At 55.0% G+C, this 26,775-nt stretch overlaps 1 protein-coding gene and 2 non-coding genes across 4 annotated transcripts; 2 read left to right on the top strand and 1 right to left on the bottom strand.

The window, feature by feature from the left end:
- The first annotated feature begins 1,752 nt into the window (after positions 1–1,752).
- On the top strand, positions 1,753–23,895 carry DHX37 (DEAH-box helicase 37). 2 transcript variants are annotated; one of them, XM_019748804.2, is made up of 27 exons: positions 1,753–1,971; positions 3,342–3,511; positions 4,338–4,450; positions 6,075–6,414; positions 6,881–7,029; positions 8,086–8,178; positions 9,857–9,953; positions 10,854–10,967; positions 11,859–11,960; positions 12,145–12,259; positions 13,175–13,270; positions 13,486–13,568; positions 14,175–14,319; positions 15,036–15,112; positions 15,430–15,662; positions 16,493–16,604; positions 17,723–17,829; positions 17,954–18,142; positions 18,947–19,071; positions 19,145–19,261; positions 20,162–20,334; positions 21,085–21,199; positions 21,316–21,453; positions 21,630–21,724; positions 21,818–21,891; positions 23,119–23,216; positions 23,348–23,895. In XM_019748804.2, exons 1-27 carry the CDS (start codon positions 1,866–1,868, stop codon positions 23,431–23,433), a joined length of 3,462 nt encoding a protein of 1,153 aa, XP_019604363.2. In that variant the 5' UTR covers positions 1,753–1,865; the 3' UTR covers positions 23,434–23,895. The 2 variants fall into 2 exon arrangements, with proteins under 2 accessions (XP_019604363.2, XP_019604364.2); XM_019748805.2 differs by having other exon boundaries at positions 1,754–1,971; positions 13,489–13,568.
- A 1,469-nt stretch (positions 23,896–25,364) lies between these two features.
- Positions 25,365–25,436, bottom strand: TRNAA-UGC (transfer RNA alanine (anticodon UGC)). The gene has a single exon. It is a non-coding gene; the product is annotated as a tRNA-Ala (tRNA).
- A 241-nt stretch (positions 25,437–25,677) lies between these two features.
- On the top strand, positions 25,678–25,749 carry TRNAD-GUC (transfer RNA aspartic acid (anticodon GUC)). The gene has a single exon. It is a non-coding gene; the product is annotated as a tRNA-Asp (tRNA).
- The last annotated feature ends 1,026 nt before the right edge of the window (positions 25,750–26,775 follow it).

Raw genomic sequence — 26,775 nt, 5'->3', positions numbered from 1 at the left:
GGGGGATGGAGAAAAAAAGCAGAAGCAGCAGAAGCAGTCAGCCAAATCCAGAATGGGGAGTACTGTACAGGACCAACGATCCAGTTTCTTCGACAAGTGAATGGTATAAAAAGTGAAGGGAGGGGAGGATTATTGGTTTTAAACGACCTAAGAGCCATAATAACCAAATGCAATGCAGGGGCCTGTTTGCATCCTAAATCAAATAAACCGTGTCTAACCAGACATTTTTGAGACAGCTTGCAAAATAAAACTTAATTTTTGCCAACCCAAAGAGTGAAAAATTGTATCTTATTTTTCTGGATTCCTGGTAAGGTTTCCAGTATACTTTTTAAATATTTATTGGCCATGTATTTTATCTTCATTTTTTAAAGTAAACTTTTAAATTTAAGAATAGCATACAAGCAAAAATACACAAATCATAAGGTGTCTCGCTATGAATTTAAACAACACCCAGGTAATTGACAAGACAGGTATGGGATAGTAACCAGGACACAGATGGAGAAATGGAACATTACCAGCTTCCCAGAAAGGCTCCGTTTGTCCTCTCCCATTGACTAGCCTCTTCCAAAATTTAAGGGATTCGTTTTGCCTGTTTTTTAACTTTATGTAAATGGGATCACAATACGATCTTTTCTGATTGGCCTCTTTTGTTCAACATTATATTTATGAGATCCATGTTGTGTATATGTCTTTTTCTTCTTCCTTTATAGAATGTTCTTTATCTTTTCTAAAGATAATGTTTTGGTATATAATATTTTAGAGGAAAATGTACTATTACCTACTTAATAATTTAAAAATGGACACATTTTATTTAATAAACATATTTAAAGAAGAAACTGGATCACTATCATCCTAAAGAATGAAAACACAAGTTTGATATGTTAATTATACTTTTTTTCAAAAACCATTTAAATTAATATATAACTTCAGAAAAGTGTTCATATGTGTGCTACCTAAATTTTTATGCACCAACTGTGCATTTGTGGTGGTTCGTTTTAGTTTTGGGGGAGGAGGGGACGCTTATCCAAATTCAATCACATCATTCATTCATTCATTCCTACATTCAACAATTACTTATTGCTTACCTACTCTGCAGCCAGATCTTATTCTAGATTCTTCAAATGTTTTTCCTGGGACAGTTTATAAAAAAATAACTTTATCCTTTCTAAAATTCTAAAATGACTCCTATCACCTTCACCTTTCTTTGTGATTTCATTTAAATGTTTGCCCTTAACGAATTAATATTTTTAACAGAAAAAAAGTCGACATGATAGAACTGTTCTATTCACAAGATAATTACAGGATTCAGAAAATATATTATTTCCGAGTGCGCTGCAGACAATGTGATGTGTAAAGAGAGTTCAAAGCCAATAGATGCTTTCTCCTTTTAGTTGTTTCCCTGTTAATGGAAATATTTAGTCCTTTTTTATTGCACAACTAATGTATGTTTTTTACAGGAATATCAGAAAAAAGAAATGAGCAAAAAAGGAACAAGTTTGTATGAGGGGTGGGGGTATATTTTAAAAGGTGACAAAACACTCCCACTTCCTAGAGGCCCAATTAGTATTAGTAGGTAATTCAAATTCAGAGCCTCAGACTACACCATGTGAGGACAACCCTGGGTTTAAACTTAGGCTTCTGCTGGGACCGCGGGCCCCTATACGCTTTCAAATTGGCCCGGCCCTGGTTTTCCGCGTGGCCCCGCCTCCAGCACCGCCCCTCAGGGCCCAGGTTAGTCCCAGCTCTCGCGAGAGCGTAGCCCGGAAGTTTTCCGACCTGAGCGGGTATCCTGGGAACCCACGAGGGCTGGGCTTTGGGGTGCGCTTGTGGTGAACTCCGCCGGAGCCGAGCAGGACCGGGGCGCCATGGGGAAGCTGCACCGGCGGTACAACGTCAAGGGGCGCCAGCAGGCGGCCCCCGGCTCCTCAAAGGGCCCCCCCGAGCCGCCCCCCGTGCGGCTGGAACTAGAAGGTAAGGCGTCCCGGGGCTGGATTTCGGGGGAGGGGCCGACCAGGGGGCGCCGAAGGGCTCCCGGCCTGTGCTGGCTTTCGTGACTCGGGCGGGAGGAGCTGGAGCGGGAGGACCCCCTGTAAGATGGTACAAGGGAGTGGGGGACGGTGGCAGGCAAATTTTACCTGAATTCGGACCAATCCCTGGGTTTTCCCTCGCTCGGAGTCCAGCCCTAGTGTAACAGCGTGGGGACTTTGGGCAAGAAAGTAAGTTAATTTCAGCCATCCCGATGGCTTCCGTTATAATCGTGCCGGGGACGCCTAGGTTTGTGTTCTAACCCCTGACCTGTCTGCTCAGCCCCAGGCGTCTCGACACAATATTTTAACATGTGCGCCTACAAGTGCCAGCAACTTCTAGGTGCAGGTGACAGGACAGAAAAGATTTAAGGGGGGGGAAAGTTTCTGCCCTACTGAGCTCAGCTGCTTTTGCAAGGAGACAGGCAAAGACACACATGTAAAATACATAGAATGTTGTGTGGATATAAGTCCCGAGGAAATGAAGCCGCAGAGGTGATTGGGTGGGTTGTGATGTTTCGTCGAGGGGGCCGGGAAGGCCTCACTGAGGAAGCATTATTTGAGTCAAGATCTGAAGGTGGCCAGAATGGCTGAGTGGAGATGAAATTAAAAATGAGGGCAGGATCATGGAAGGCTCGTGGGTCATGGCGAGCACTGTGGCCCCAGGAAGTAGCTGCATTGCTTAAAATGGTCTCATTTTTCTTAATGAGGGCCACATAACCTCTCCTACACTTTGTGATGTACATGAAGACGTACAAAGCCTGCACGGGTAACGGAAGAATCAGATAGGGCCCGTATGGGACGCTGCTCAGGGAACTCCAGTGTTAGATGTCAGACACATGGGCACGCCCCAAGACCCCCCGCCCCAAGGTGCTTCAGTAAGTTGAGTTGAAGAGTAATATGATAGCTGGATTTTGATCTACATTATATACTTTCAAACTGTGACATTTAAAAATAGATACGACACAAACTCAGTACTTGGTCCACTGCATGCTCTGAAGAGAACGTCGTCGTAGTAGTATTACAAAAACAGCTCGGACCTCATACCCTCTCAGAGCAGGCCCCACTCTGAGGGAAGCACTGTTATAGCCTGTACCCCGCTTACTGGTACTCCCTCTTCTCCCGCACTGGGATGGAGGTGGCTGTGCCTGCACCCCCACCCCACCCCCGACCCCCGTGCCGGTACTCAGGGGCTCACACGTGGGGCAGGAGTCCCCAGAGGAAACCAGCATTAATGGAATCCTGAGTTTTGCCAGTGCCTGAGTTTTGCATTCCTTGGCCTCTGGGTCTGTTGGTCAAGCAAGCCTCTCTTTTCAGAAAAGGGCACGTTGAAAGGAGTTGATGACAGCAACGTGCTCGTCCTGCCGGGGAAGAAGAAAAAGAAGACCAAGGCCCCTCCGCTGTCCAAGAAGAAGAAGAAGCCTCTGACCAAGAAAGAGCGGAAAGTGCTGCAGAAAATCTTAGAACAGAAGGAGAAAAAGAGCCAGGTACGCCCACTCTGTCAGCGTCTGCACACGGCTCTCCAGACTAGAGAGAGCGAGAGAGAGATGGAGCCGGGGGGAGGTCCCAAAACGGGGAGACTGAGAAACCCCGATCTCAAGGCTTCTTCGTGAAATTCATGTTTGACTTTCTATCAAGGTCAGCAGGGTGCTGGGTCTCCAGCAGGGGACACACAGGTCAACCATTAGCACTGACGCTCAGCCCCTGGAGTCCTTACTACAGGGGACACTCACTCTCTGGTGAGTGTGTCTTTTTAAAATCCTGTGCAGTATTTTTCCTGCTGTCCAGTACCTTGTTTTTTCCTTTTATTGATTGTGCAATTGACATACAGAAGCACATATAAAATATGTATAATTTCAAGAATAATAAAACAGAAACTCATTAATCACCGGGGGAAAGAAACCACTGGGCCCGTTCCCACATACTGTTTTACTCAACACAGCGTGGGACCCCTTCCTGTCATGCGGAGCTGCCTCTGTAGTAACAGCGGGATGTGCTGCCTTTACAGATGTGCTCTCCTTTATTCCGTCTCCCATGGATGGGCGTCTGGATACTCGACAGTCTTCTCCTATGCCACACAGTGATGCAGAGTGTCTTGTTTACCCAACCCCAGACTTTGTAAGGGGGTACAAAGCCACCCCCAGCTCACACGTCTGTTGGCGTAAGAACACCACGCAGCAGTGCAATGCAGTTTGACCTTCGGCTTAAAAAGACAGGGTGTCGGCCATGCTGAAATTTTATGGAGCGTCTCACTTCCCTTCTGAAGAGGGAGTCGTGATTGCAAATGTCTAACGCACTCATGTCCTTCCCCAGCGAGCAGAGATGCTACAGAAGCTGAGTGAGGTCCAGGTTTCAGAAGCGGAGATGAAACTCTACTACACCACGTCCAAGCTGGGCACCGGGGTCCGCATGTACCACACCAAAGAGTAAGTCGGATGGCCACTTCTGAAGCCCATCCCTCCTGCCAGGGCCCCTGGGGGCGGACTCTTGGGTGACAAGTCTTCCAGAGAAAAGACGTTTGCGGTGGCCTACGTTCTGTAATGCTTCAGTGAGTAGAGGCCCCAGATGCTGCTAAAAACCCTGCGAGGAGCAGGACAGCAGAGTTTTCTACTCCAGTGATGTCCGTGTTCCCCTGCAAAGTGGGGTCCTGTGTTACAGGTTCTTTCAGCTTTTGCACACACATTGCCGTCAAGGCGTCAAGGATTAGACTTGGCCCATTAGCAAGTTTTGTTTGGTTCATACTGAGTTGTTAAAGCATTCAGATCTTTTGCTAACATATTGGCTTCCTGGGGCTGCTGTATCAAATGGCCACAGACCGTGCCTTCCAACGAGACATTTACTCTTGTGGTTCTGAAGGCCGGAACCATAGCCTTCAGGTGTCAGAATCAAAAACGAAGGTGTCGGCAGGGTTGGTTCCTTCTGGAGGCTGGAGAATCTGTTCTACGCCTCCCCTCCCAGCTTCTGGCAGTGGTCAGGAACCCTGGGCAGCCCTTGGTTTGCACATGCGTCACTCCAGCCTCTGGCGTCGCTCAGAGTCTTCCCGGTGTGGCTTTGTCTCTTCTGTGGCATTCTCTCTGTGTCTGTGTCTCTGTTTTCTTAGGACACCAGTCGTTGGATGTAGGGCCCACCTCAGTCCAGTATGACCTCAACTTAATTACGTCTGCAAAGAGCCCATTTCCAAATAAGGTCACATCCTGAGTCTCCAGTGGACATGAATTTTGGGGAGACACTATTCAACTGAATACAGCCAACACTTAAGAATTAGGAGATTTCACATTAAAATCCAGGTTCCCGCCTGGTATTGAGCAGTTTGGACCATGTGGCCCCACTGGCTGGCGTTCCTACAGGACAGCTGGCACCCTGTCCCCACTTACTGCTGCACTCCGTCTGCTCTTCATTATGTTACTGCAGGTCTGGTCCCTGTGGGCATTTAACGTCTGTTTATTGTGTGCAGACTACGTCCTGAGTAGGGTTTCCAGGAGGGCATTCCCACCGGTTCTCAGGAAATTTTTTCTTTCCCATTCCCGAATCCCGAGAAAAGTTGGTCGGGAATTCGGGAAAATCGGCTCCTTGAACCCAGGTGGTTGGTAGTATTGGCTGTCACTTTGTGGAAACGATTCATCGTGGAGAATAGAAAACAGTTTATATCTCAGGATTCGGGAACAGGAAAGTGGAAAACAATTCCTGAGAATGGGTGGGAATTCCCGCCTGGAAACCCTAGTCCTGGGCCCTCCTCTGGCTCTAAGGATAAAGCAGTGCACGTAATTAAAATAATAAAGAAGCTTCCCTTAATCTCACATTCTAAGGGAAGCAGAAAGTAAAGCAGGAAAAAGAGGATGAAGGGAGCCGGAAGAGGCTGCATGGTCAGGAACAGTCCCTGAGGTGACGTTTGAGTGAGGGGAGGGAGGGAGCAGGAACAGCAAGTGCAAAGGCCCTGGGGTGGAAAAGGGTGCGGCCATTGAGTCCTGGCCTCTGAGGAGTGTTTGCAGTCCAGAGCGGCCTCAGGTCCCTCCTTGAGCCTTTGTGCCTGATTTCCGGCTCTCCTGGCAGGAAGTCTGACACGGTCTCAGCCCAGGGCCGAGAGAAGATCAGCAGCCTCAGCGGGGCCCGGAAGCGCCAGCGCCAGGAGGCAGAAGACGAGTCTGAATCCTCTGCGGAGTCTGAAGCCGAGGAGGCCCCGGCTGCTGAGGGGGTAGAGGCTGGTGCCAGGACAATGGCAGTGTGTTTGACGCCAGCTCTGCCAGGGGCCAGGGGTGAGAGCCCGGGCTCAGCTGCTCCTGCTGGGCCTCCTCCCGCTCCTTCAGCTCCTCCGGCTGCAGCCCCGACCCCGGCCAGGCCCCCAGTGAAGCCCGCCGTCTTCATCCCTGTGAACCGCTCCCCTGACATGCAGGTTTGCCACTCCGGTGTTTGTGATGAGAACTTAGTCCAGTGCCATGAGGGCCTGAGGGTGTGGAAGGAGGGTGCCTCTGTGATTCGGGCAGGTCACATCACCTGTGCCATAAATGTGACCCCCCCCCCCCACCAGCAACAGCTGAGCATACCCATATCTCGGGGCCCCTCTGCTCTGGCCAGGATGTCCCCGAGGATGTCGGGTCTCGTGCCCAAAGGACAGAGACGGAGACAGCCTGTATCTCTGCCCCCATGGGCTGTCGCTGTTTGTCTCCCTCCCCAGCTGTCAAGGCTTTTGTTCACCAGTGGACGCACCTACTCCCTGTGTCTGGGCGCTCTCCACACGCTGGCTGCCTCCTTTATAGAAACCACATCACCTTACGGAGTCTTACTTTGTCCCCTCGTCCCCTCTGCCATTCTGCAGGGGACCCTCTATTCCCTAAACGCTGACTTCGTGTCTCTGGCAGGAAGAACGGCTGAAGCTCCCAATTGTCTCTGAAGAACAAGTGATCATGGAGGCGGTGGCCGAGCACCCCATCGTCATCGTGTGTGGTGAGACGGGCAGCGGGAAGACCACACAGGTGCCCCAGTTTCTCTACGAAGCGGGCTACAGCAGGTGGGGCTGGCACAGGGGCTCGCAGGTCCCTTGGGTGACAGTGGTAATGTCCCCAAACGTCCCTAGTCGTGGCTCTGCCGTTTGTATGCTGTGTGACTTTGGGCCTCCATTTCCTCTGCTGTGAATGGGGATGATCATTGCACCTATTTCCCGGGGGCTTATGTTCATATGTAACAGAATTCGTGTAAAATGCTGTGATTGGTCCCTGGCACATTGGGTGGTACATCACCTTCTGTTGGCACTTTGGACCCATGTATGTCGCGGTCCCCAAGCCCACCCCCAGGTTGGATGATTTGCTAGGCGGATGGGCAGGATGCAGCATGTGGTCATGCTCACAGTCCAGGTGTGTTCCAGCAAAAGGACACAAAGCACAGTCAGCGGCAGGAAAAGGCTGCCGGGGTGACATCTGGGGGACCAGGTCCAGGCTCCCAGGGGAGTCGCACAGGACGTGCTTAATTCACCAGCAGTGAGCTGTGACAACACGTGTGAAGTGTTGTCTAGCGGGGAATCCCACTTGAGACTGTTTCCAGGGTGTTTATCGGGGGCAGGTCACCTCCACCTGGCGCGCAAATCCCAGAGTCCCCGAAGGAAGCAGGCGGTCAGCATAAGCCACACTGTGTACACACAGTGTAGGCGCAGTGAGCCCCTCTGACCAGGGAGGCAGGGTGCCCTCATGAAATGCAGGTTCCCTGATGCCAGCCAGGGGCTAGCCTCGCCAGCCCCCGCAGTAAGGAGGGCAGCCTCGGCCAGCTGTTGGCTCCTTTCTGCACAGCTCAGGACCAGCCCCTGGGCCCTTGGTCGGCTCTGTCTGGAGGAGCATGTGCTGCCGTGCCGAGGCCTCCTGCCTACTGGCAGCTGCCCGGCCTCCAGGTGCTGTGTGCTGGCGCGCCAGCCATTCCCTTTTGCTGCTAAGTGGTGCTGAGGTGCCTTGCCTGGTGTGTGACCCGTCGCCCTGGTGAGGGCCACATCTGTTCAACGAATCCTGACATGGCACTGCATGGGACTTGGGGACAGACAGGTGAGGCGAGCACTGCTGATACGTTCTTTGTTCCCCAGTGACAATAGCATCATCGGCGTCACAGAGCCCCGCCGAGTGGCCGCCGTGGCCATGTCCCAGCGAGTGGCCAAGGAGATGAATGTGTCACAGCGGTGAGGGCTCAGGTGCCTGGGGGCGGTGTGGTGAGGGGTGGTTTTGGGGGCCTTCCCCAGGGGCCAGCTGCCGAGGGGGATCTGAGCAGCGTTGTGGGCCCTTGTTTAGCCTAAGGGCTCTGGGGGGGGGGGTCGCTTCTGCATCTGAGAAGGCTTCCTGCACACTGCACAGTGGGACTCCCCTGGGCAGGGGCGCATGAAGCAGGGACAAGCCAGCCGGGCCCTTGGGCTCACGTCACACAGGGCCCAGAGGGGACAAATTGGCCCTTACGCGGGGGTCTGGGGGTGGAGCAGAGCAGCAGGTGGGCAGACACAGGCAGGCCGTGCTTAGTACTTCCCATTGCCAAGTTCATTTAAAACTCACGGGTCCACAGTACCAGTCCTCTCCTGGCAGTGAGGCTGTAGGACTGGCCTTGGAAAGCAGTTTGAGCGAGAATGGCTGGGCATGTTTATACTGCAGCTGCCAGGGCCTCAGTCCTGGCATTCAGCTTCGAAAGAGTGGCACGTCTCGTGTGGTGTAAAATTCAGAAAACACAAACGAGTGTAGAGTGAGAGTCTGTCATCCTGTCATTAGATGTCACTGAGCTGCACCTGCTGAGTGCAGACCCATCCTGGGCTCTCAGGGCACGGTCGGGAGTGACAGCCACCTGCCCCCTTGGGGCTGGCATGCAAGTGGGGAAGGCTTGTGATGTGTCCACGTTAGTGGGTGAGGTGCCCAGCTCCCCTCCCCGGCAGCAGCCCCCGCTGCCTGTTTCCTGTGGATCCTTCTAGGCAGGTCTGTGCACAGACAAGCAAGTCTGTCTCTCTGTGTCTCTCTGACTGCCGCATTAAATGGTTCATACTGTTCACACCCTTTTATATCTTTCCTATTCCGTTTAATAGTATACCTCGAAAACAGCAATACATACAAAGCTGCCCTTTTTTCATCCCTTTCTTAAACTTCCTGTTGTGAAAACTTCAAGCATCTACAAAAGTAGAAAGAATGTTATAGAAGCCCCCCTGTACCCAGTGTCCTGTCTGCATAATTATCAACTCATGACCAGCAGTGTTCCATCTGTACCTCCCCTCCCGCCCCCCGCCCCCAGTTGTTGAGAAGCAAGTCACAGATGTTACATTATTTCATCCTCAGTATTTCACTGTGGGTCTGACAGATCAAGACTTTTTTTTTTTAATAAGACTCTAAAACAACTGCCTTTCTCACGACTAAAAAGTATATCCTAACTCCTGAGTGTCCTCCAGCCCGTGTTTAGCTTTCCCTGGCTGTGTCCTAAAAAGCTTTCACAGTTGGTGGGTCATTCAGGCTCCGGCCAACGTCTCCACGCATGTTTGTTTTCTGGGTTTTTTTTGTTTTCCTTAATAAGAGTATATTCTTTAATAGGACTATATTTGAATAAGAATTCCACACAAATAGAATACATGCCCTAACACAAGAAAGCAAGGAAGGAATGTTTTACATTACACAGGCCAGACATTCATTGGTTCCATCACAATGAGTGACAGCTGCCCTCCGCCTTTACACTGGCAAGGACAGTGGGCTGGGCAGGGGTCGGCCCTTGTGGAGGGCATCAATGGTCCTGCCCTTGGCCGTGTCCTCCCCTGGGGCTAGTCCTACACTGCTGCCCTTGCAGTGGCCCTGAGGCTATAGCTAGACCTCTGAGGGACTCGCCTGTCCCCACAGGGTCGTCTCCTATCAGATCCGATACGAAGGGAACGTGACTGAAGAGACCAGAATCAAGTTTATGACGGATGGCGTGTTGCTCAAGGAAATCCAGAAGGTTGGTTGTTGGTTTCGTTTCTCAATGCAAGGCCTGTGAGCGTGGGGGTGGGGAGTTAGGTAGGATGTTAGGTACCCTGGATGTGAGCGGGTAGTGTACCAGCTGTTGGCAAAGCACCATGTACTATTGGGCCACTGTGTGACCTTGGGCAAGTTACTTAACCTCGCTGGGCCTTAATCTCTTGATCTGCAAGCTGGTGCCTCCTCATATAATTGTCTTGTAGCACAATGAGTGAGAGCTTCTTAGCACAGCGCCTAGTAGGTGCTCATTAAATGTGAGCTTGCATTTTTATTACGATCTGGTTCACAGACATTGTGCATTAGCCAAATGCATACTGCTCCTCGCTGACTGTATGACATCCCCCTGGGGCAAGGGTCTGTGGGGAGGGCACAGGTGACTCCTGCTTCCTCTGCGTTGAGGCCATCCATGGTCATCTGGGAAGGAGGCTGTGAGCGTGGCATTGGGTCTGATGGCCTCTTTGTGTATGGCCTGCTCCATCTGATTGCCCTTGGTCCCCACCCAGCATCTCCCCATTCTTGGTTCCTGCCCTCCCCGTCCCACGGCACCTGTGTTTGGTAGCTGAGCTTTAATAAGCAGTAGGTGTGCTTTCTCTGCTAGGCCCCCGGCCCCTTGCTGTGTATTTCATAGGTGGTCATTGTCATCGAAACTTCACCGGAAACCCATAAGGTGGGTCCTGTTGATCCCATTGTACAGATGAAGAAACTGAGGCACAGGGAGGTGAAGTAACTTGTCCGAGGTCACAGACCAAGATCCCCCCAGACCGAGTGCTCCAGAATGCATGTTAAAGGGGCTCCTTGAGTGGGAGTTTGGGGTGTGAAATGACCCTGGGTGGCTCAGGCCCGGGCTGGCAAGCCTCACCCCTCCGGCCTCCCCTCCCAGGACTTCCTACTGCTCAAGTACAAGGTGGTGATCATTGACGAAGCCCATGAGCGGAGCGTGTACACGGACATACTCATCGGCCTCCTGTCCCGCATCGTGCGTCTCCGGGCCAAGGTAGGAAGGAGGGGGGTGCTGGGAGCCCCTGCGTCCCAAGGCCGAGGCTCCCTCGGCCCACGCCCGTCTGCACCCAGGGTGCCACTGGGACAGGGTGCCCGAGAACAAGACCCTCCCTCACCCCGGGCCCAGTGCCAGCCTGTGGGTCTTGGTCTGACTGCCCCTGTGTGACTCCACCCTGGGGGAATCTGGGTCCAGCCTCGCCAGTTGTTACCCTTCCCTCCATCCAAAGCAAGAAGCTCAAGCAAGGAGTGCGTGGTCGACCAGGCCCGCTGGGATCCGCAGAGCAGATGGAGCCACCGGCCACGCCCTGTGCTCCCAGCGGAGCTGCTTGCCCAGTGCCTGACCTGGTGTCAGCCCTCCCTGCATCCCACTCCCACCCTGATGGGGCAGAGGTGGGCGTCAGAGGCCTGCTAGTCGAGGGATGCCGCCCTCGGGTGGGGCTCCAGGGAGCAGTCCCCTTGTAGCCCCCCCAGTCCTGCTGGGAAGTTGACACTTTGCTTGATTCTTACAAGTACAGAACCTTCTTCAGAGATTTCAGTTGTGTGTGTGCCAGACCAGTTCAAGGCACCTGGCACTCGCCAGTGGACAGGGCAGCGATTCCTGCCCTTGACTTGAGGGCAGCTGGCAGTAAGCAGACTCCGAAGGTCTGTGAGCTGGTGCTGACCACGCCCGCTGTCCCTTCAGGCTCAGCCCTCCTGCCTCAACGCTCCACTAGAACCACACTTTGGGGAGTTGAAGGGCCCCTTTAACAAGCCACCACCTTGCAAGGACAGGCAGAGCCTGCTATCAGCTCACTTTTCCTATTTGTCGGGCTGGAGGGTGGCTGTGAGGGCAGAGGCCTCCCTGGGCCTGGGTGGCCGAGGGTCACCGAGCCTGTCCGTCCTACAGAGGCTCCTGCCACTGAAGCTGCTCATCATGTCGGCCACACTGCGGGTGGAGGACTTCACCCAGAACCAGCGGCTCTTTGCCGAGCCGCCCCCGGTCATCAAGGTAACGCCCAGGCCAGGGTCTCGGGCAGCCGGGGCAGCGAGGGCGCCCTGGGAGCGGGGAGGTCCCCAGGAGGCACCAAACTGCGCGCTTCCTGGTCAGCTCGTTCACAAAGTGGGGGGCCTGAGCCTGGGCTAAAGCTCACCCCGCAGCCTCCAACCGCGGCCTCCTTGGGCGTTGGTCACAGGTGGAGTCCAGGCAGTTCCCAGTGACAGTACATTTCAACAAGCGGACGCCGCTTGAGGACTACACTGGCGAGTGCTTCCGGAAGGTCTGTAAGATCCACCGGATGTTGCCTGCAGGTGAGGCCCTGGCAAAGAAAAGGGCCAGGTCTTCCCCTTCTAGCCCCCCCGGGGTGTAGGCATCGTGGGCTCTTGGCCCATCCATCTCTGGGTGGCTCGGAGTGGTTACGTGTCCTTGCTGTGCCTCAGTTTCCTCACTGCTTCCAAAGTGTTTACAGCACCGACCCTGCCGAGTTCCGCCCCAAGTATTGTGAGGCTTCAGTGATGGGGGACGGGGGCGGGGGGGTGCCGTCTGATGAGTAGGACAATCCATAGGGCCTGGGCAGGAGCCATTTGGCACAGGTGCCCACAGACACAGGACAGGTGAGCAGGTGCGTCCCACCTGAGTTTCACTCCTGATCCCCCTCAGTTTTTACCATGTCCCCCTAGCACTTAGTTATTTACCTAACGTCACTTCAGTTGGCTTGAGCCTTCCTGTCTGTGGATTCACCTATTCTGCACACCTCCTGTCCATAGAACCATACCGTACGTGGCATTTTGTGACTGGTGTCTTTCACTTAGCATCATGTCCTCAGGGTTTACCCTGGCTGTAGTACCTGTCAGTGCTTCATTCTTTTTCACGTCTGACTCATACTCCATCCTATGAATGGACCAGACTGTTTATCCATCCGTTGATGGGCGCTGGGTGGCTTCCACCTCCTGGCTGTTGTGCACGAAGCTGCCGTGAGCTCTGTGCACGGGTTTTGGTTTGCGTGCCTCTTTCCCGATCTCCTGGGCAGGTGCCCAGGCAGTTACGGTGGCACTCCCTGCCTCAGCACCCTCCGCCCCCGAGGTGGCTGCCCGGAGCTCATCCGTGTCTCCTGGTTTGATGGGCTCCTTGCACCCGGCTCTCAGGGCAGGCAGGGCCTGGACAGTGGTCATTGCTGAGTCGGTGTTTGCAGCGTGGATAACGGACGGGCCTGGTTCTTCCCGCAGGCGGCATCCTGGTGTTCCTGACGGGGCAGGCTGAGGTGCATGCACTGTGCCACAGGCTGAGGAGGGCCTTCCCACACGCCCGAGCCAGGCCGCCAGGTAAGCTGGCAGCCGGAGCGCCTTGCCCGCGAGGCTGGGCACCAGCCTAGGCTTCAGAGCCTCGCTCTGCCCTCTGTAAGAGGTGACACCTTTGCCTCCCCCCCATGAATGGCCACTGATGCAATGACCTTACTCCGGACAGTGAAGAGCAGGGTCCTGATAGCCTGGCCCTGGTCACAAGACGTCTTCCTCCCTAATCTGCTTACCTTTTCCAGAAGAAGACGATCAGAAAGATTCAGTAGAAGAAATGCGGAAGTTTAAGAAGTCGCGGGCGAGGGCGAGGAAGGCCCAGGCAGCGGTACGTGGGTGCGCAGGGGCAGCTCGGGGCTCCGTCCTGCCCGAGTGGTGATGCCAGCCCTTCCCCACCCCCTGGCTGTGTAGATGGAAATTTAATTAAAACGAAATAAAATTAAAATTCACTTCCACGGTCATATTACACTCATCTCAGGTGCTCAGTGGTCACCGGGGGCTGCTGGTGACCATGTTGGACATCGTGGGCCTAGAACACTCCTACCAGGGAACAAGTTCTGTTGGGTGGTGCTCAAGGTTCCCTGTGCTGTGGTCCGGGAGGAAGCTTCCGGAAGGCCGGGCCCTGAGTGAGCGCCTGAGCAATAGCGTCATTGTTTAGTCACTGGCCCTCCTGCTGCGTTTACAACATGCCAGGCAGGGTCCTAAATTCTTCACGTGTGTCAGCTAATATCCCTCACAGCAGCCCTGTGACATAAGCCCTGTGATTAGCCCCAATTTTGAGATGAGGAAACTGAGGCAGCAGAAGGTGGTGAGACCTGCCATGGCCGCGTGGCTCGCTGGCGGTGGAGCTGGGCCTCGTGCTTGAACAGACTTGTATGTAAGTTTCCATGCAGCTCGCCTGCAGCCCGCAGCCCTTATATCTTGTTTTCCGTAGACATTGCCCCACATCAGCTTGGACAATTACTCGGTGTTGCCAGCAGGCGAAGGTGACGAGGACAGGGAAGCGGAAATGGACGACGAGGAGGAGGCCCTGGGTTCGGACCTGGACCTGGAGCTGGGGGACGCCGGAGCAGACGGAGGTGTGGCCTCGCCAGGGTCTCCTGCCCTTGAGTTCATATGGTTCATTCATTCCCCAAATGTCTGCTGGGGCCTAGACTTCTCTGTCCCACCCTCAGGGGCTCCAAGTCAAGTGATGTGACCTGGAGTGTCTGCTCCTCCCTAGCATTGAGCCCAAGAGAGCTGGGGATTCTGGCAGCCTTGTCCCCCACTGTTCCCTGAGCTCCTAAAACTGCCTGGCACATGGCAGCCCTTCAAGTATTTGTTGTGTTGGTTGTAATGGGGGTGCCACCCTGGGCTCTGTTGCTGGCTGAACGCAGGCCTCAGGGCTTGCTGGGAGGGCTGTCCACCTCCAGAGGCTGCTTACTGGGGCCCTCCGTCTGGAGACGGGCCCAGCCCTGGCCGTGTTCAGCTCGGGGCCATGTGGGGCAGCCTGAGGGCACCCCCAGCAAGAGGTTGGGCCCGTGGCTGGGCTCTTCTAAGGAGGCGATTCTTCAGAGTGCCGGCGTTCCCATCTGGCCCAGGCAGTGGGGCCAGCGAGAGCCTTGGGGAGCCTCCCAGCCCCCGTCCGCCCAGGCTTGGCCTCCCTGCCCACTGTGCTAGTCCCGAGGGCTGAGCTGCTGGCACCAGGCCTGGCATAGGACCCTCTCCAGCAGAGCAAAGAGGGGCATTGGACAGTATGTGGCTGGCTGCTGCCAGGGGCATTGCTGGTGCCAGCGGACCTCTGCTCTCCCTGCAGCTGAGCAGCCGGACGCCTCACTCCCCCTGCACGTCCTCCCGCTCTACTCTCTGCTGGCCCCAGAGAAGCAAGCGCAGGTAACCATGTAGGGCCTGGGGCAAGTGCCCGGTGGGGGGTGCCTCCTGAGGGCGTCAGGATGGGGGCAGGGCCGGCCCGAGTCCTCCACCCCGTCCGCTGTCTGAGCAGCACCTCCAGGTTTTCAGAGCATACTGGGATCTGCCACGTCCCCGCATTTAGCTGAGGAGCGTTGTGGCTGGAGGCAGAGAGGACTTGTTCATCTCGTCACCTCCAGGCCCACGCAGCCTGGCTGACGTCTGATCAAGGGACATTTCCTGACTTGCACGAATTCTTTCCTGATTCTGGTATTTTTTTGCTGCCTTCCCCGCCATCCTAGGTCTTCCAACCTCCCCCAGAGGGGACTCGACTGTGTGTTGTGGCCACCAACGTGGCCGAGACGTCCCTCACCATCCCGGGCATCAAGTACGTGGTGGACTGTGGGAAGGTCAAGAAGCGGCACTACGACCGGGTCACTGGCGTGTCCTCCTTCCGGATCAGCTGGGTGTCCCAGGCCTCCGCTGATCAGCGGGCGGGCCGTGCAGGCCGCACGGAGCCTGGCCACTGCTACAGGTGCGCTGCCCCGGGGTCCTCTGGTGATGTTGGCACCGGGCTGCGGTGCCCACCCGCCACGGAGAAGAGGGTCCTGCGTCCTGCTGGAGACTGTCCTGGGGGTGCGCCACGAGCCTTCCTTGTTGGCCTTCGGATGCTCACGTTGTTCATTTGTTCTGCTGCCGAAGCCCTGTGCTGAGCTGCTTTGTTTCTCTTTTGTCTTTTTTGATCGTTGAGTTGTAAGGGTTCTTTACATTAGAACCTGTCAGAGGTCACATTGTCAAACATTTTTTCCCAGTCTGTGTGCTGTTATTTTTATAACAGCTTTATTGCTGGTTGTTTTTTTTTTTAATCTTTTTCTTTTTTTTTTAACTTTTTAAATTTATTTTAAGGGTGTTTTTCCAGGACCCATCAGCTCCAAGTCAAGTAGTTGTTTCAATCTAGTTGTGGAGGGCGCAGCTCACACTGGCCCATGTGGGGATCGAACTGGCAACCCTGGTGTTACGAGCATCATGCTCTAACCAACTGAGCTAACAGGCCGCCCCTATTGCTGTTCTTTTAAATATTGTTGTAAGTTATATAAAAAGAAAATTGAGAAATTATACAAAGAAAACCAGTAAGAAGTAACAGTAGTTAAGTTTACCAAGTGCTGTGTGCCAGGAAAGGTTCTACATACTCCACCGTGATACCTAAAATACCTTCACCAGCCCCCACGAGGCAGCTGCTCGGTTAGCCCCATTTCACAGGCAAGGAACGGGAAACGTCTGCCTGAGTCAAGATTCAGTGTCGGGTGGTTTGGCTGAGTGTCTCCTTTATTTATTTCTGTTTTTGTACTGTTGGTCCTTCCTTAGGCTCTATTCATCGGCCGTTTTCAGTGACTTTGAACACTTTCCACCTCCTGAGATCACCCGGAGGCCCGTGGAAGACTTGATCCTTCAGATGAAAGCTCTCAACATTGAAAAGGTCCGTCGAAGCCCCCAGCCTTACTATCACCTCTCTAACCTCTCAGCGTATCCATGTCCGGTGTGGTCAGCTAGGGCGGCTCCAGGCCCCCATGGGGCAGCTCCCTTTCCCCACAGCCCAGAGAGCCTGGGGACTCGGCCTGGCGGTGCTTGTCCAGCCACCTGGGGCTCCCTGCCTCCTGTGACCCCCCACTCCCCTAGTGCTGTGCCCCTTGAGCACCTGGAGGTTGGCTGCCAGGGACAGAAGCTGTGTAGACAGAGGGCCCACCCACTGTGTGGAGGGCTGTCGGTGGCCTCAGGCTCATAGAATATTCTGCCCGGTCAGTCTCCTGGGGGGAAGGGGAGGGACGTCCTCATGTCCCCCTGTCCAGGGTTTGTCCGTCTCTTCCCTCCTCCCTCAGCCCTGGGCAGCCACCAGTCTGCTTTCTGTCTCTGGATTTATCCATTTCAGACATTTCATAGAAATGGAGTCATACAGAATTCGACCTTTTGTGTCTGGCTTCTGTCACTCAGTGTGATGTTTTAAGGTTCCCCCATGCTGTAGCTCGTGTTGCTGCTTCATTCCTTTTATGGCCAAATCACATTCCAGTGTACGGATGAACCGTATTCTGTTTATCCATTCGCCCACTGATGGACGCTGGGTTGTTTCCATGTTTTGGCAGCTGTGAACATGAGAGTACAGGGATTGGTTAGAACACTCATTTTTAAATGGTCCCTCTTTTTAAGGTGCCACCACCCCTGAGCCCCACTCCCTGTCCTGTCACCTTTTATTGTCTGGGCACATTTGCTCTTGTTTATGTGTTTACTCACATCTACGGCCCCTTCCGGTTGAATGAAAGCTCAATGGAGGCAGAGCCCTTGTCTTGCTTTTCTCAATCTCCATGGCCAAGAACAGCCCCAGCCCCGGCGCACATTAGGTGCTCAGTACCTGCTTCTGAGTGAGTGGGTGATGTGAGTACATGAAGGAAGCAGGCCTTTGGGGTTCCCTTGGCCCCTGGACTTTGAGAATGCCTGGGGCCCCTCTCTGAGTGTCCAGGCCTGGCCTTGCTCCCCCTTGCAGTGACTGTGCTCACTTCTGTGCCTTCAGCTCTGTCACCTGCATATCTCCCTGTGTCCCAGGTCATCAACTTCCCCTTTCCAACTCCTCCCTCTGTGGAGGCTCTCATTGCTGCCGAGGAGCTGCTGATCTCGCTGGGTGCCCTGCAGGAGCCCCAGAAAACAGAAAGGTAGGGCAGGGGCTGGTGGGGGGAGCCCAGTTCCCGCCCCGTTCTTGGCCCTCTCCCCTCTCCTGAGCTGCCCTGAGCACTGGGGCCTCTTAGCTCTGGTGCTAAAGCCTCCTCCGTCCTCCAGGATGAAGCAGCTGCAGAGGTCCCGGCTGAGCTGCCCCATCACCGCGCTGGGCAGGACCATGGCCACGTTCCCCGTGGCGCCCCGCTATGCCAAGATGCTGGCACTGAGCAGACAGCACGGCTGCCTGCCCTACGCCATCACCATTGTGGCTGCCATGACCGTGCGGGAGCTGTTCGTGGAACTGGACAGGTGGGGTTGGGGGGCTGTGCATTCCGGCCTCATGCTCGGGCTGACGGGGTGCGCCGGGCTGAGAGGGCCTGGAGCCCGGCCTCTGAGGCAATAACTGGATCACTGGGTAGTCTGTGCAAGACCCGCATTCTCCAGAGCTGCAGTGTTCTGGTCGCTACAGAATGTGTTTTAAGGAAATTCCTCGAGCAAAGCTGATACAAGGCTCTGTAGCATGATGGCTAAGAGCCCAGGCTCTGGGCCAGACTGCCTGGGTTCAGATCTCCCTCTGCTGCTCCCCAGCTGTGTGGCCTCGGGACGGTGACTTCACCTCTCTGCCTCATCTTCCCCATCTGGGAAATGGGGGTGAGATGTTAATAATAACTGAGTTGTTGTTAGGGTTACATTAGTTAATACAAGCAAGGGACTTCAAAGTATGCCTGGCACCTGCCTGAGTGTCATTACTTTCAGGTTTGGGAACCAGGAGAAAATTCGTTTATCCAGTCCGTTCTTGGTGTATATTTCAGCATGTTTCAGGGTTTATTTTATTACTATTTGTAAGCTGCACAGCATTGTGCACTGTTGCTCGTGTGTTGGATTGTCTTGACATTGATCTCTAAATGTGAAATCGCGGGTAGGAGGCATTCACCTTTTTTTATCTTGTTGGCTACCGGAGGTGAACTTTAGGGTAAATTTTGAGCCGGAGCTGAAGACCTTAATCATGTTAGCGACCCCACTGGGCACGGATGGTCTCTGTCCCTGAGCCTGCGCCTCCTGCCCCTGTGGCCCTCGGCCAGGACGATAGTCAGGTGGTGTGTGTGTTTGCAGACCAGCGTCCAGCGACGAGGAGCTGGCCACGCTGAAGGGCAGGCGTGCCCGGGTGGCCCAGATGAAGAGGACCTGGGCAGGACGAGGCGCTTCCCTGAAACTCGGAGACCTCATGGTGCTGTTGGGTGTGTGCCCCAGCCAAGGGGGGCGGGCCCACGGGACCTGGGGGACAGTGAGTGAGTGCATCCTCATCCACAGGTGCCGTGGGGGCCTGCGAGTACGCGGGCTGCTCGCCTCAGTTCTGCGAGGTCAGCAGCCTGCGGTACAAGGCCATGATGGAGATTCGACGCCTGCGGGGCCAGCTGACCACCGCAGGTACGGCCCACACACCAGCCTCTGGGGCTCCCCAGGGCCCCTGCCACGGGCAGCCCCCAGCACAAACGGGACCCTTTTAATGTTTAAAGCTCTTCTCCTCGATGTTATCTGTGTACAGTCACTCCCCAGTTGTCACAGGTCCCATGTGTACACATTCACCTCGCTGAGACTGACCGTAACCCCAAGTCAGTACTTGGCGCCTCTGCGGTCCTTTGAGGACCCGCCAGTGAGCAGAGCCATGGCGCGCGCCCCTCGGCCTCACCCTTTCCGGTGCGGTCCCTCGCGTCACCCTCTGTCCCTGGCTCTGGCCTGGACCAGCTGCCCCTGGGCATCCCCAGCTTCATCCTTGGGTGCCCTGATCCCAAGTAGGGTCCAACCCTGGCTTCACAGGGCCTCCAGGGGCCCACACATTTCTGGGCTGCTGTCTTGCCAGCCTTGGCATGTGGCTTCCATCCTTGAAGCCACCTCAGGGGCCGAGAAGACACTTGGAGATCTAATCACACCTGCTTTCCAGGCAGGAGGAAGGGGCCAGATGAGCGTTCCAAAAATTTCAGCCGGCAACTCCATCGTCATATCATGGGCACCCGTCATATCCCGGGGCCACCCTCGCATCTGGGGGGGTGGCTTCTTAGCAACCCACTCTGCCACCCACAGAGGAATATTGGGGTTTTGTCCTAAGGGAGAAGAGGGCATGGCTATGGCGTGGGCAGCTGGTTCTGGCCCGCTGAGGGCTTTGTCTCCTGCCCACCCGGCAGCCTCGGTGGAAAGGGGCTGAGAAGAACAGGTGCTGAGGCCAGAGCTCAGCGTTGAGTGGTATCGGGGCTTCCCAGAAGGTCAGCCCGAGACCCCAGGCCCCACCCACTTGCCCACTGCTGTCCTCACACCTGGCTTTTCCCCCAGTCAATTCTGTGTGCCCTGAGGCTGGGCTGTTTGTGGACCCCAAGATGCAACCTCCTTCCGAGAGCCAGGTGACCTACCTGCGGCAGATCGTGACGGCCGGCCTGGGCGACCACCTGGCCCGCAGGGTCCAGAGCGAGGACCTGCTGGATGACAAGTGGAAGAATGCCTATAAGGTCGGGTTCCAGCTCGGGGGCGGGCAGCGTGGCAGGCGTCATGCCTGGGCTGCCCTCTCCACCCCACCCTCCATCTGTCGTGAGTCCTGCCAGCCTGGGCACTTGTGATGCCTGGCTCTGCGCATTGTCAGGACACCTGGAGCAGCCAGGGGACCCTTGGGGGGACCTGTCCTCCTCAGTCCTGTCACTGCAGCCTCTGGGAAAGTCCCCACCAAGGAACAGGGTGGGGTGTACAGGCGTCACACTTCCTTTGGGCATTAGCTTCACCCCAAGTCTATTTTCATAACTGCTTAATGGAGAGATGAATCGCAAAGGGTACAATTCCGTGGTTTTTAGCGTATTCACGGGGTTGTATAACCATCACCACGGTCAATTCTGGAATATTTTCATTGCCCCAAAAGGAAACCCATTCCCATTAGCAGTCTCCCCATTTTCTCCTAACCCCGCCGCACCGTGAATTGCCTTTTTGTCTCTATGGCTTTGCTGATTCCTTATGTTTCGTGTCAGTGGAAGCATACACTGTGGCCTTTTTTGTCTGGCTTCTCAGTCAGCATGGTGGTGAGTGAGGCACCTGTCAGTACACGTGTCAGGGTCTTCGCTCAGCTGAATGCTGGTCCCGGTACCGACACGCCGCTCGTCACCTGGCAGAATGCCCTTCCGCTTTCCCGGCCACATGTGCAGCTGAATTCACATGGGTTACTGCACCTGTGCTTGTGTCTCTGACCCACACCACTCACCCTCTCTCTGCAGACCCCCCTCCTCGATGACCCTGTCTACATCCACCCCAGTTCCGTCCTTTTCAAGGAGCTGCCTGACTTTGTGGTCTACCAGGAAATTGTGGAGACCACCAAGATGTACATGAAAGGTAGCAAAGCCGGTGGCCGGCCCCTCGCCCTGCTCACCGAGGCCCTTGGTGGGGAGGACATAGCCCCTCCCAGGCAGCTTGGCCGCTGTCCTCAGCCCTCTCTCCCGGGCCCCCAGGTGTCTCCACCGTGGAGGCCCAGTGGATCCCAGTCCTGCTGCCTTCTTACTGCCAGTTCGAAAAGCCCCTGGAGGAGCCACCCCCTGCCTACTGCCCCGAGAAGGGACGGGTGTTGTGTCACCGGGCCAGCGTGTTCTGTGAGTTGGGGCAACTTCCTGGTGGCCTTGGGCTCCCGTGGACACGGTCCCATACCCTACACTGGGAAGTGTGTGTGTGTCTTGGGTGGTGTCACCACAGGCCCCGGCTCCGGCTGTTCCTGGGGAGGCTGTGGGGATCCCTCATGGTCCCTCGCTCACCAGCTGCTGCCTTCCAGATCGTGTCGGCTGGCCACTGCCCGCGGTCCAGGTGGATTTCCCGGAGGGCCTCGACTGCTACAAGCACTTTGCCCGCTTTCTGCTGGAAGGGCAGGTAGGGAGCCTGGTGATTCCCCGCCCCTTCCTGGGTGCTGTGGGCGGGAGGTGAGCCAGGTGACCCTCACCCTGTCCTGTGCGCTCTCCTCAGGTCTTCCCCAAACTGGCCTCATACCAGGGCTGTTTGCTGTCCAGCCCCAGCACGATGCTGAAGACGTGGGCCAGGTACAGCCTTTCCCGGCAACACCGGGGTGGCGGGGGGTGACGGCAGGAGCTGGGATTAGTGTCCTGGGCCACCGAAACCAGTGACCACCAACCGAGTGGCTTAAAACAACAACAAATGTATTCTCTCTGTTCTGGAGACCAGAAGTCGAAAATCCAGGTGTCAGCAGGGTTGGGGGCTCTAGGGGAGGCTCCTTCCCTCCTCCCCCAGCTCCTGGCGGCTGCAGACATTCCTTGGCTTGTGGCCACGTCACTTTGATCCCTGCTGCTGTCTTTACATGGCTGTCACCTCATGTCCTCTCTTCTTGTAAGCACATCATCATGGGTTCAGGGCCGACCCCAGTCCAGTATGACTTCATCAAAATTGCATCTCCAAAGCCCCTCTTTTCAAATAAGGTCACATTCTGAGGTTCTGGGTGGACATGGACTTTTGGGGAAACATTGGTCAACCTACTACAGAGCTGCCAGGTGCCAGGGGGAGGTGTTCTACATGCTTGCTTCCTGCCAGCTGAGCACAGACCCACCCCTGTCCCGCCTATCACCATCATCTTCATCCTCATCTGCCCTGCCTGTCCCTGCCCCTCCCCTTTTGCTCTCTTTCTGCCATGGCCAGCTCCAAGTGGACGCCTCCCCCTCCCTGAGGCTGGCGTCTGGAAGGTGCGCGGGAGGGGGCTTGGAAGCAGATGGGTGCAAGTCCACGGACACTCCCTCACTCCAGGGACTCAGGATGAGGGCCTGGGGCCTGGCGCCCCCTGCCAGGCTGCTGCCAGCCAGCTGTTCACCCAGCAGCTGGTTTTGATCACCCTCTCTGCTGGGATACAGGGAGGACCCTGTCCCCGTGGGGATGTCCAGTGCAGGCAGACTGACACCAAACAACACAGCTAGTACACATGGCGGGTGGTGACGCGGCTACAGAGCAGGACGTTAGCGATGAGGTGTGGGGCCTGGTGGGGTTGGTCAGGAGAGCCCGACTGGGCAGATTCGGGGGAGGCCGCTGTGAGCAAGGTGGAAATCTGGAGGAAGGTTCTAGATGGGACGAGCAGCATGGATGGGGGAGTGCTCAAGGCGGGTAAGAAAGGCCAGGGCGGGCGGACCAGAGGCAGGAGGTGGTGGCGTCTAGAGCCTTCCATCGAGCCAAGGCACCCAGCATGGTGGAGGAACAGGGATCCTTCACCCACCACGGCAGGGCTGCCCTGTGGGCGGCATAATGCCCTCCATCCCCGCCCACAGGCTGCAGCCCAGGACAGAGAGTCTCCTGAGAGCCCTTGTGGCTGAGAAGGCCGACTGCCGAGACGCCTTGCTGGCTGCTTGGAGGAAAAGCCCCAAATGTGAGTTTGACGGGGCAGGTGCCCCTTGACCAGGACTTGGGAGCGGTTGGGACAGGGCCTGCCCAGGCAACCCAGGGTTGGCAGGGCAGCTGGGCACAGAGCCACTCTGACGCTGTCTTCTGCCCCTGCAGACCTCCTGGCTGAGTACTGCGAGTGGCTCCCCGAGGCCATGCACGCTGATGTGGAGAAAGCCTGGCCCCCCACCTCTGACCTCTGACCTGGTGCCTGGCTGCCGGCCGAGCACCACATGTGAGCAGCCAGTTTCTGACATGACACCCCTTGGCCCCTGGACTTCACCCAGGAGGCAGCCCCTGGAAACCCTCGTTCATCTTGGCCCGGTTCTGACACAGCTTGCTGCCTGCCGCCCTGGGCAGTCTGCCCTGGCAGTGACTTTTTATAACTATTTATTACGTGGTGGGTAACGGTTTATCTCACGTGCGAGTCCCCTTTTAAATGTGCTCTGTGGACTACATTAGTCCTTGTGGAGCTGGAGGGTGAAGTGGCCGAGAGCAGGAGGCGGTGACTGCAGGCCTCCCCCTGCGCCCCCTCCTTGGGGGTGCGGTACACCCACGCTACAGTGAGGGGCGCCCAGGCTCCTGTGGAGTGGGGCACAAGGCGTGGTGTCTCCTCCCCAGGGGCAGCTGTCGCCTACCTTGCTGTAATAAATCTTGGCGTGTGAGTGAGTCCTAGTGAATCTCTGAATGTGGGGGTCTTGGGGACGTCCGTATAGAAACTGGTCTGGGTGGGGACTGCCCCAGGTGTTAGTGGTCTGGCACTGTGAGCCTGCAGGGTGTTGATTTCCTCTCACTTAGGTCGTTTTCTGAAATCAATTTGTACTCATAGCAGAATATAAATGCAACATAAACGAACAAGTTCCATAATGTAAATACATAAGACAAAACTCCCAAGATACGTGTTTAATATTCCAAAACTCTTCATTTTCCCCACTTCCTGGTCACTAACCCCAGATAGGTCTCTCTCTGCCCCTGCTTTCCCACACACACATCAAGGCGTCCGCAAGTTCTGTTACTACGTCCAGAATTTGTCCGGCGCCCCCTCGTGCTCTCCACCTCCACCAGGGCGTAGGCTGCGCTGCGGCGTCCTGGTTGGTTCGGTGTATTCCCCACCGGTCGCTAGAGGGAGCCTTGTAAGCCTTAATCTGCTCGTGATCCCCCTGCATCAGGCGTCCCAGGGTCTTGGAAGATTCGAACCTCCTGCCCTCATTCTGGGAACTCCATGTGTTGGGCTTTCTTTCTGTCCCTTAAACACGGCGCATCCCAACGCCCAAGCTCAGGGCCTTTGCACCTGCCATTTCCTGTTTCTGCACACAGGGCCCCCTGACCACCTCCAGCAGCCGCCACGCTGTCCCCGTTCGTCACCTTTATTGTCTTCATGAAACGTATCACCACGTGCTCATCGCTCGCCTCCTGAACTGGGCTGTCAAATCCGGGAGAGTCCAGAGACCTTGTCTGTCGTATCCAGGGACACCAGAGTACTTGACTGATAAAAGTGAACTGGGGTCTTAAAATACTTAGCCATAGAGCTGGGAGGACTATGGGGGTGGCGCTGGGCCCCTGGGTAACTCTCTAGTCTTCACTTCCTGTTGAATTTAGTGGTAATTTCTGGGGAGGGGACGCAAATGAAGGGGAAGCCATGTTGGGTTCTTGCGCCTTTTTCCCACGTGGGCGGGCGGTGGGCAGCCGGCTGGGTGAGTGTGTTCGCTCCTTGGTGGTTCTGTGCCCCCCGGATAAACTTTTTCCTTTGGTCGGTTACCTGGAGAACTATTTGGCCAGTCGACCTGGCACACAGCGGGGGCTCAGTGCATACACGTCACCGGGCATTAGGCACCAGGAGTCCACCGCATGCAGGGCCCGCTGCAAAACCCTTAGAAATCCAGTGTTTTTCAAACTACTTGATAACACGAATAACTAGGAGTGTTCCGTTTAAAAATGCAGGTTCCTAGGCTCCCTGCCCAACTACTGACTCCAGCGCCCAAGGGGAGGGGTCCGGGCAGCTGTGACTGAGCCCCGGGACGGTGATCAGCGCCGCTCTCCCCAGAGGGGCTCCCTTCCCAGGCCGGCGGATGGGGGTGTGTCTTTCCTGCTTAGCCTTCCTCCGTCTGATTTACGATAGAAAGTGGAAAAACAGTGGAGATGCCGGGGATTGAACCCGGGGCCTCATACATGCAAAGCATGCGCTCTACCACTGAGCTACATCCCCTGCCTTCTCTGGGGCTGACATTTTAGGAAGTCCCGCTTTTCCTACACTTGTGTCTGTTCCTTGCTGGGTGCTCAGCGCCACCACCGATTCAAGCACGTTCTTCGACGCAGCAGAGAAGCCCACCGGCCAGGAGCACCCAGCAATGCGCCTATGGAAACCGAGAATCTACGGTACATGGGTTCCAAAAGCAAAGAACGTCTTGTTTATATGGACTCCCCCAGAGAAAGCGAGCTGTGCCTTCTCCTCGTTAGTATAGTGGTGAGTATCCCCGCCTGTCACGCGGGAGACCGGGGTTCGATTCCCCGACGGGGAGGCTAACAAAATATTTTAACTACAAAAGGAGACCTCTCTGGTGTTCCCTTCCAAGTGCTCTGGGGATGAAGGTGTCACAGTTGTGTCTGCAACTGTGTGATTCAGGGCACTTGCAAAAGTTCTCCATCTCTCAAGAAAGTACTGAGTGCAGAAAGCCGGGTGTGCGCTGAGCGGCGGGCCTAACGCATACATGTCGAGTCTTTTGGTACTTACACTCCTGATCAGTAACTAACAATTACATAGCTGATAATATGTATTGGGCAATGCTTGACAGGAGTTCCCTCATTTAATCCTCACAACAACCCTTCTGGCAGGTGCCATTTGATCACATTAGATGACGAAATGCAGGGGTAAAGAATGGCTGCGTAATTTGCCCAAAGTCACGTAAATCATAATTTACTCCAGACATTGGTCAGCTCTGGGGAGCACTGATATAACGTGGGAGTGACTCCTCGACGTTCCATTCTGTACCTTTCTGGACTGCTTGAATTTTATTTTTCTTCCTCCCTCCCTTCTTCCCTTTCTTTCGTTCTTACTCGATTTTTATCAGAATGTTACACTTCTCATTAGCTGCAAAAGAACGCCTATGGGTTAATGAAGAGCAGCAGGACGAGTCCCCTCTGGTCCTCACGGGCTCCTGCTTTGGTATCTAGATTATTTGGAGCTGAAGACACTTGAAAAACAGCAAATACAGGGAGAGTCTTTCACTGAATCCCCTTGTCTGCCTAAAGAGAGATCCTCCCAAAGGCGTTCAGTGGTCACACATCCCCTCCCTGGGAGTTTCAACAACCAGGGAAGACGGACTCTTGTCCCAGGACAGACGACGAGGAGTGGGCAACTCACCCATACAAACTGTCACAAATGATCACACCTCCCACCTCCTCTTTTAAGGCCCATTCGTCTTTCCTGAAAATTATTAACTCTTCCTTTTTTTTCTACGTTTTTTTCAATTACAGCTGACATATAATACTATATTAGTTTCAGATATACAGAATAGTTGTTAGACATTTATATAACTTAGAAAGTG

This window comes from Rhinolophus sinicus, linkage group LG16, assembly GCF_036562045.2.
Source record: "Rhinolophus sinicus isolate RSC01 linkage group LG16, ASM3656204v1, whole genome shotgun sequence".
NCBI lineage: Eukaryota > Metazoa > Chordata > Mammalia > Chiroptera > Rhinolophidae > Rhinolophus > Rhinolophus sinicus.
Note: the sequence above shows the minus strand (reverse complement) of the source record. Positions and strands in the feature narration are given on the sequence as shown.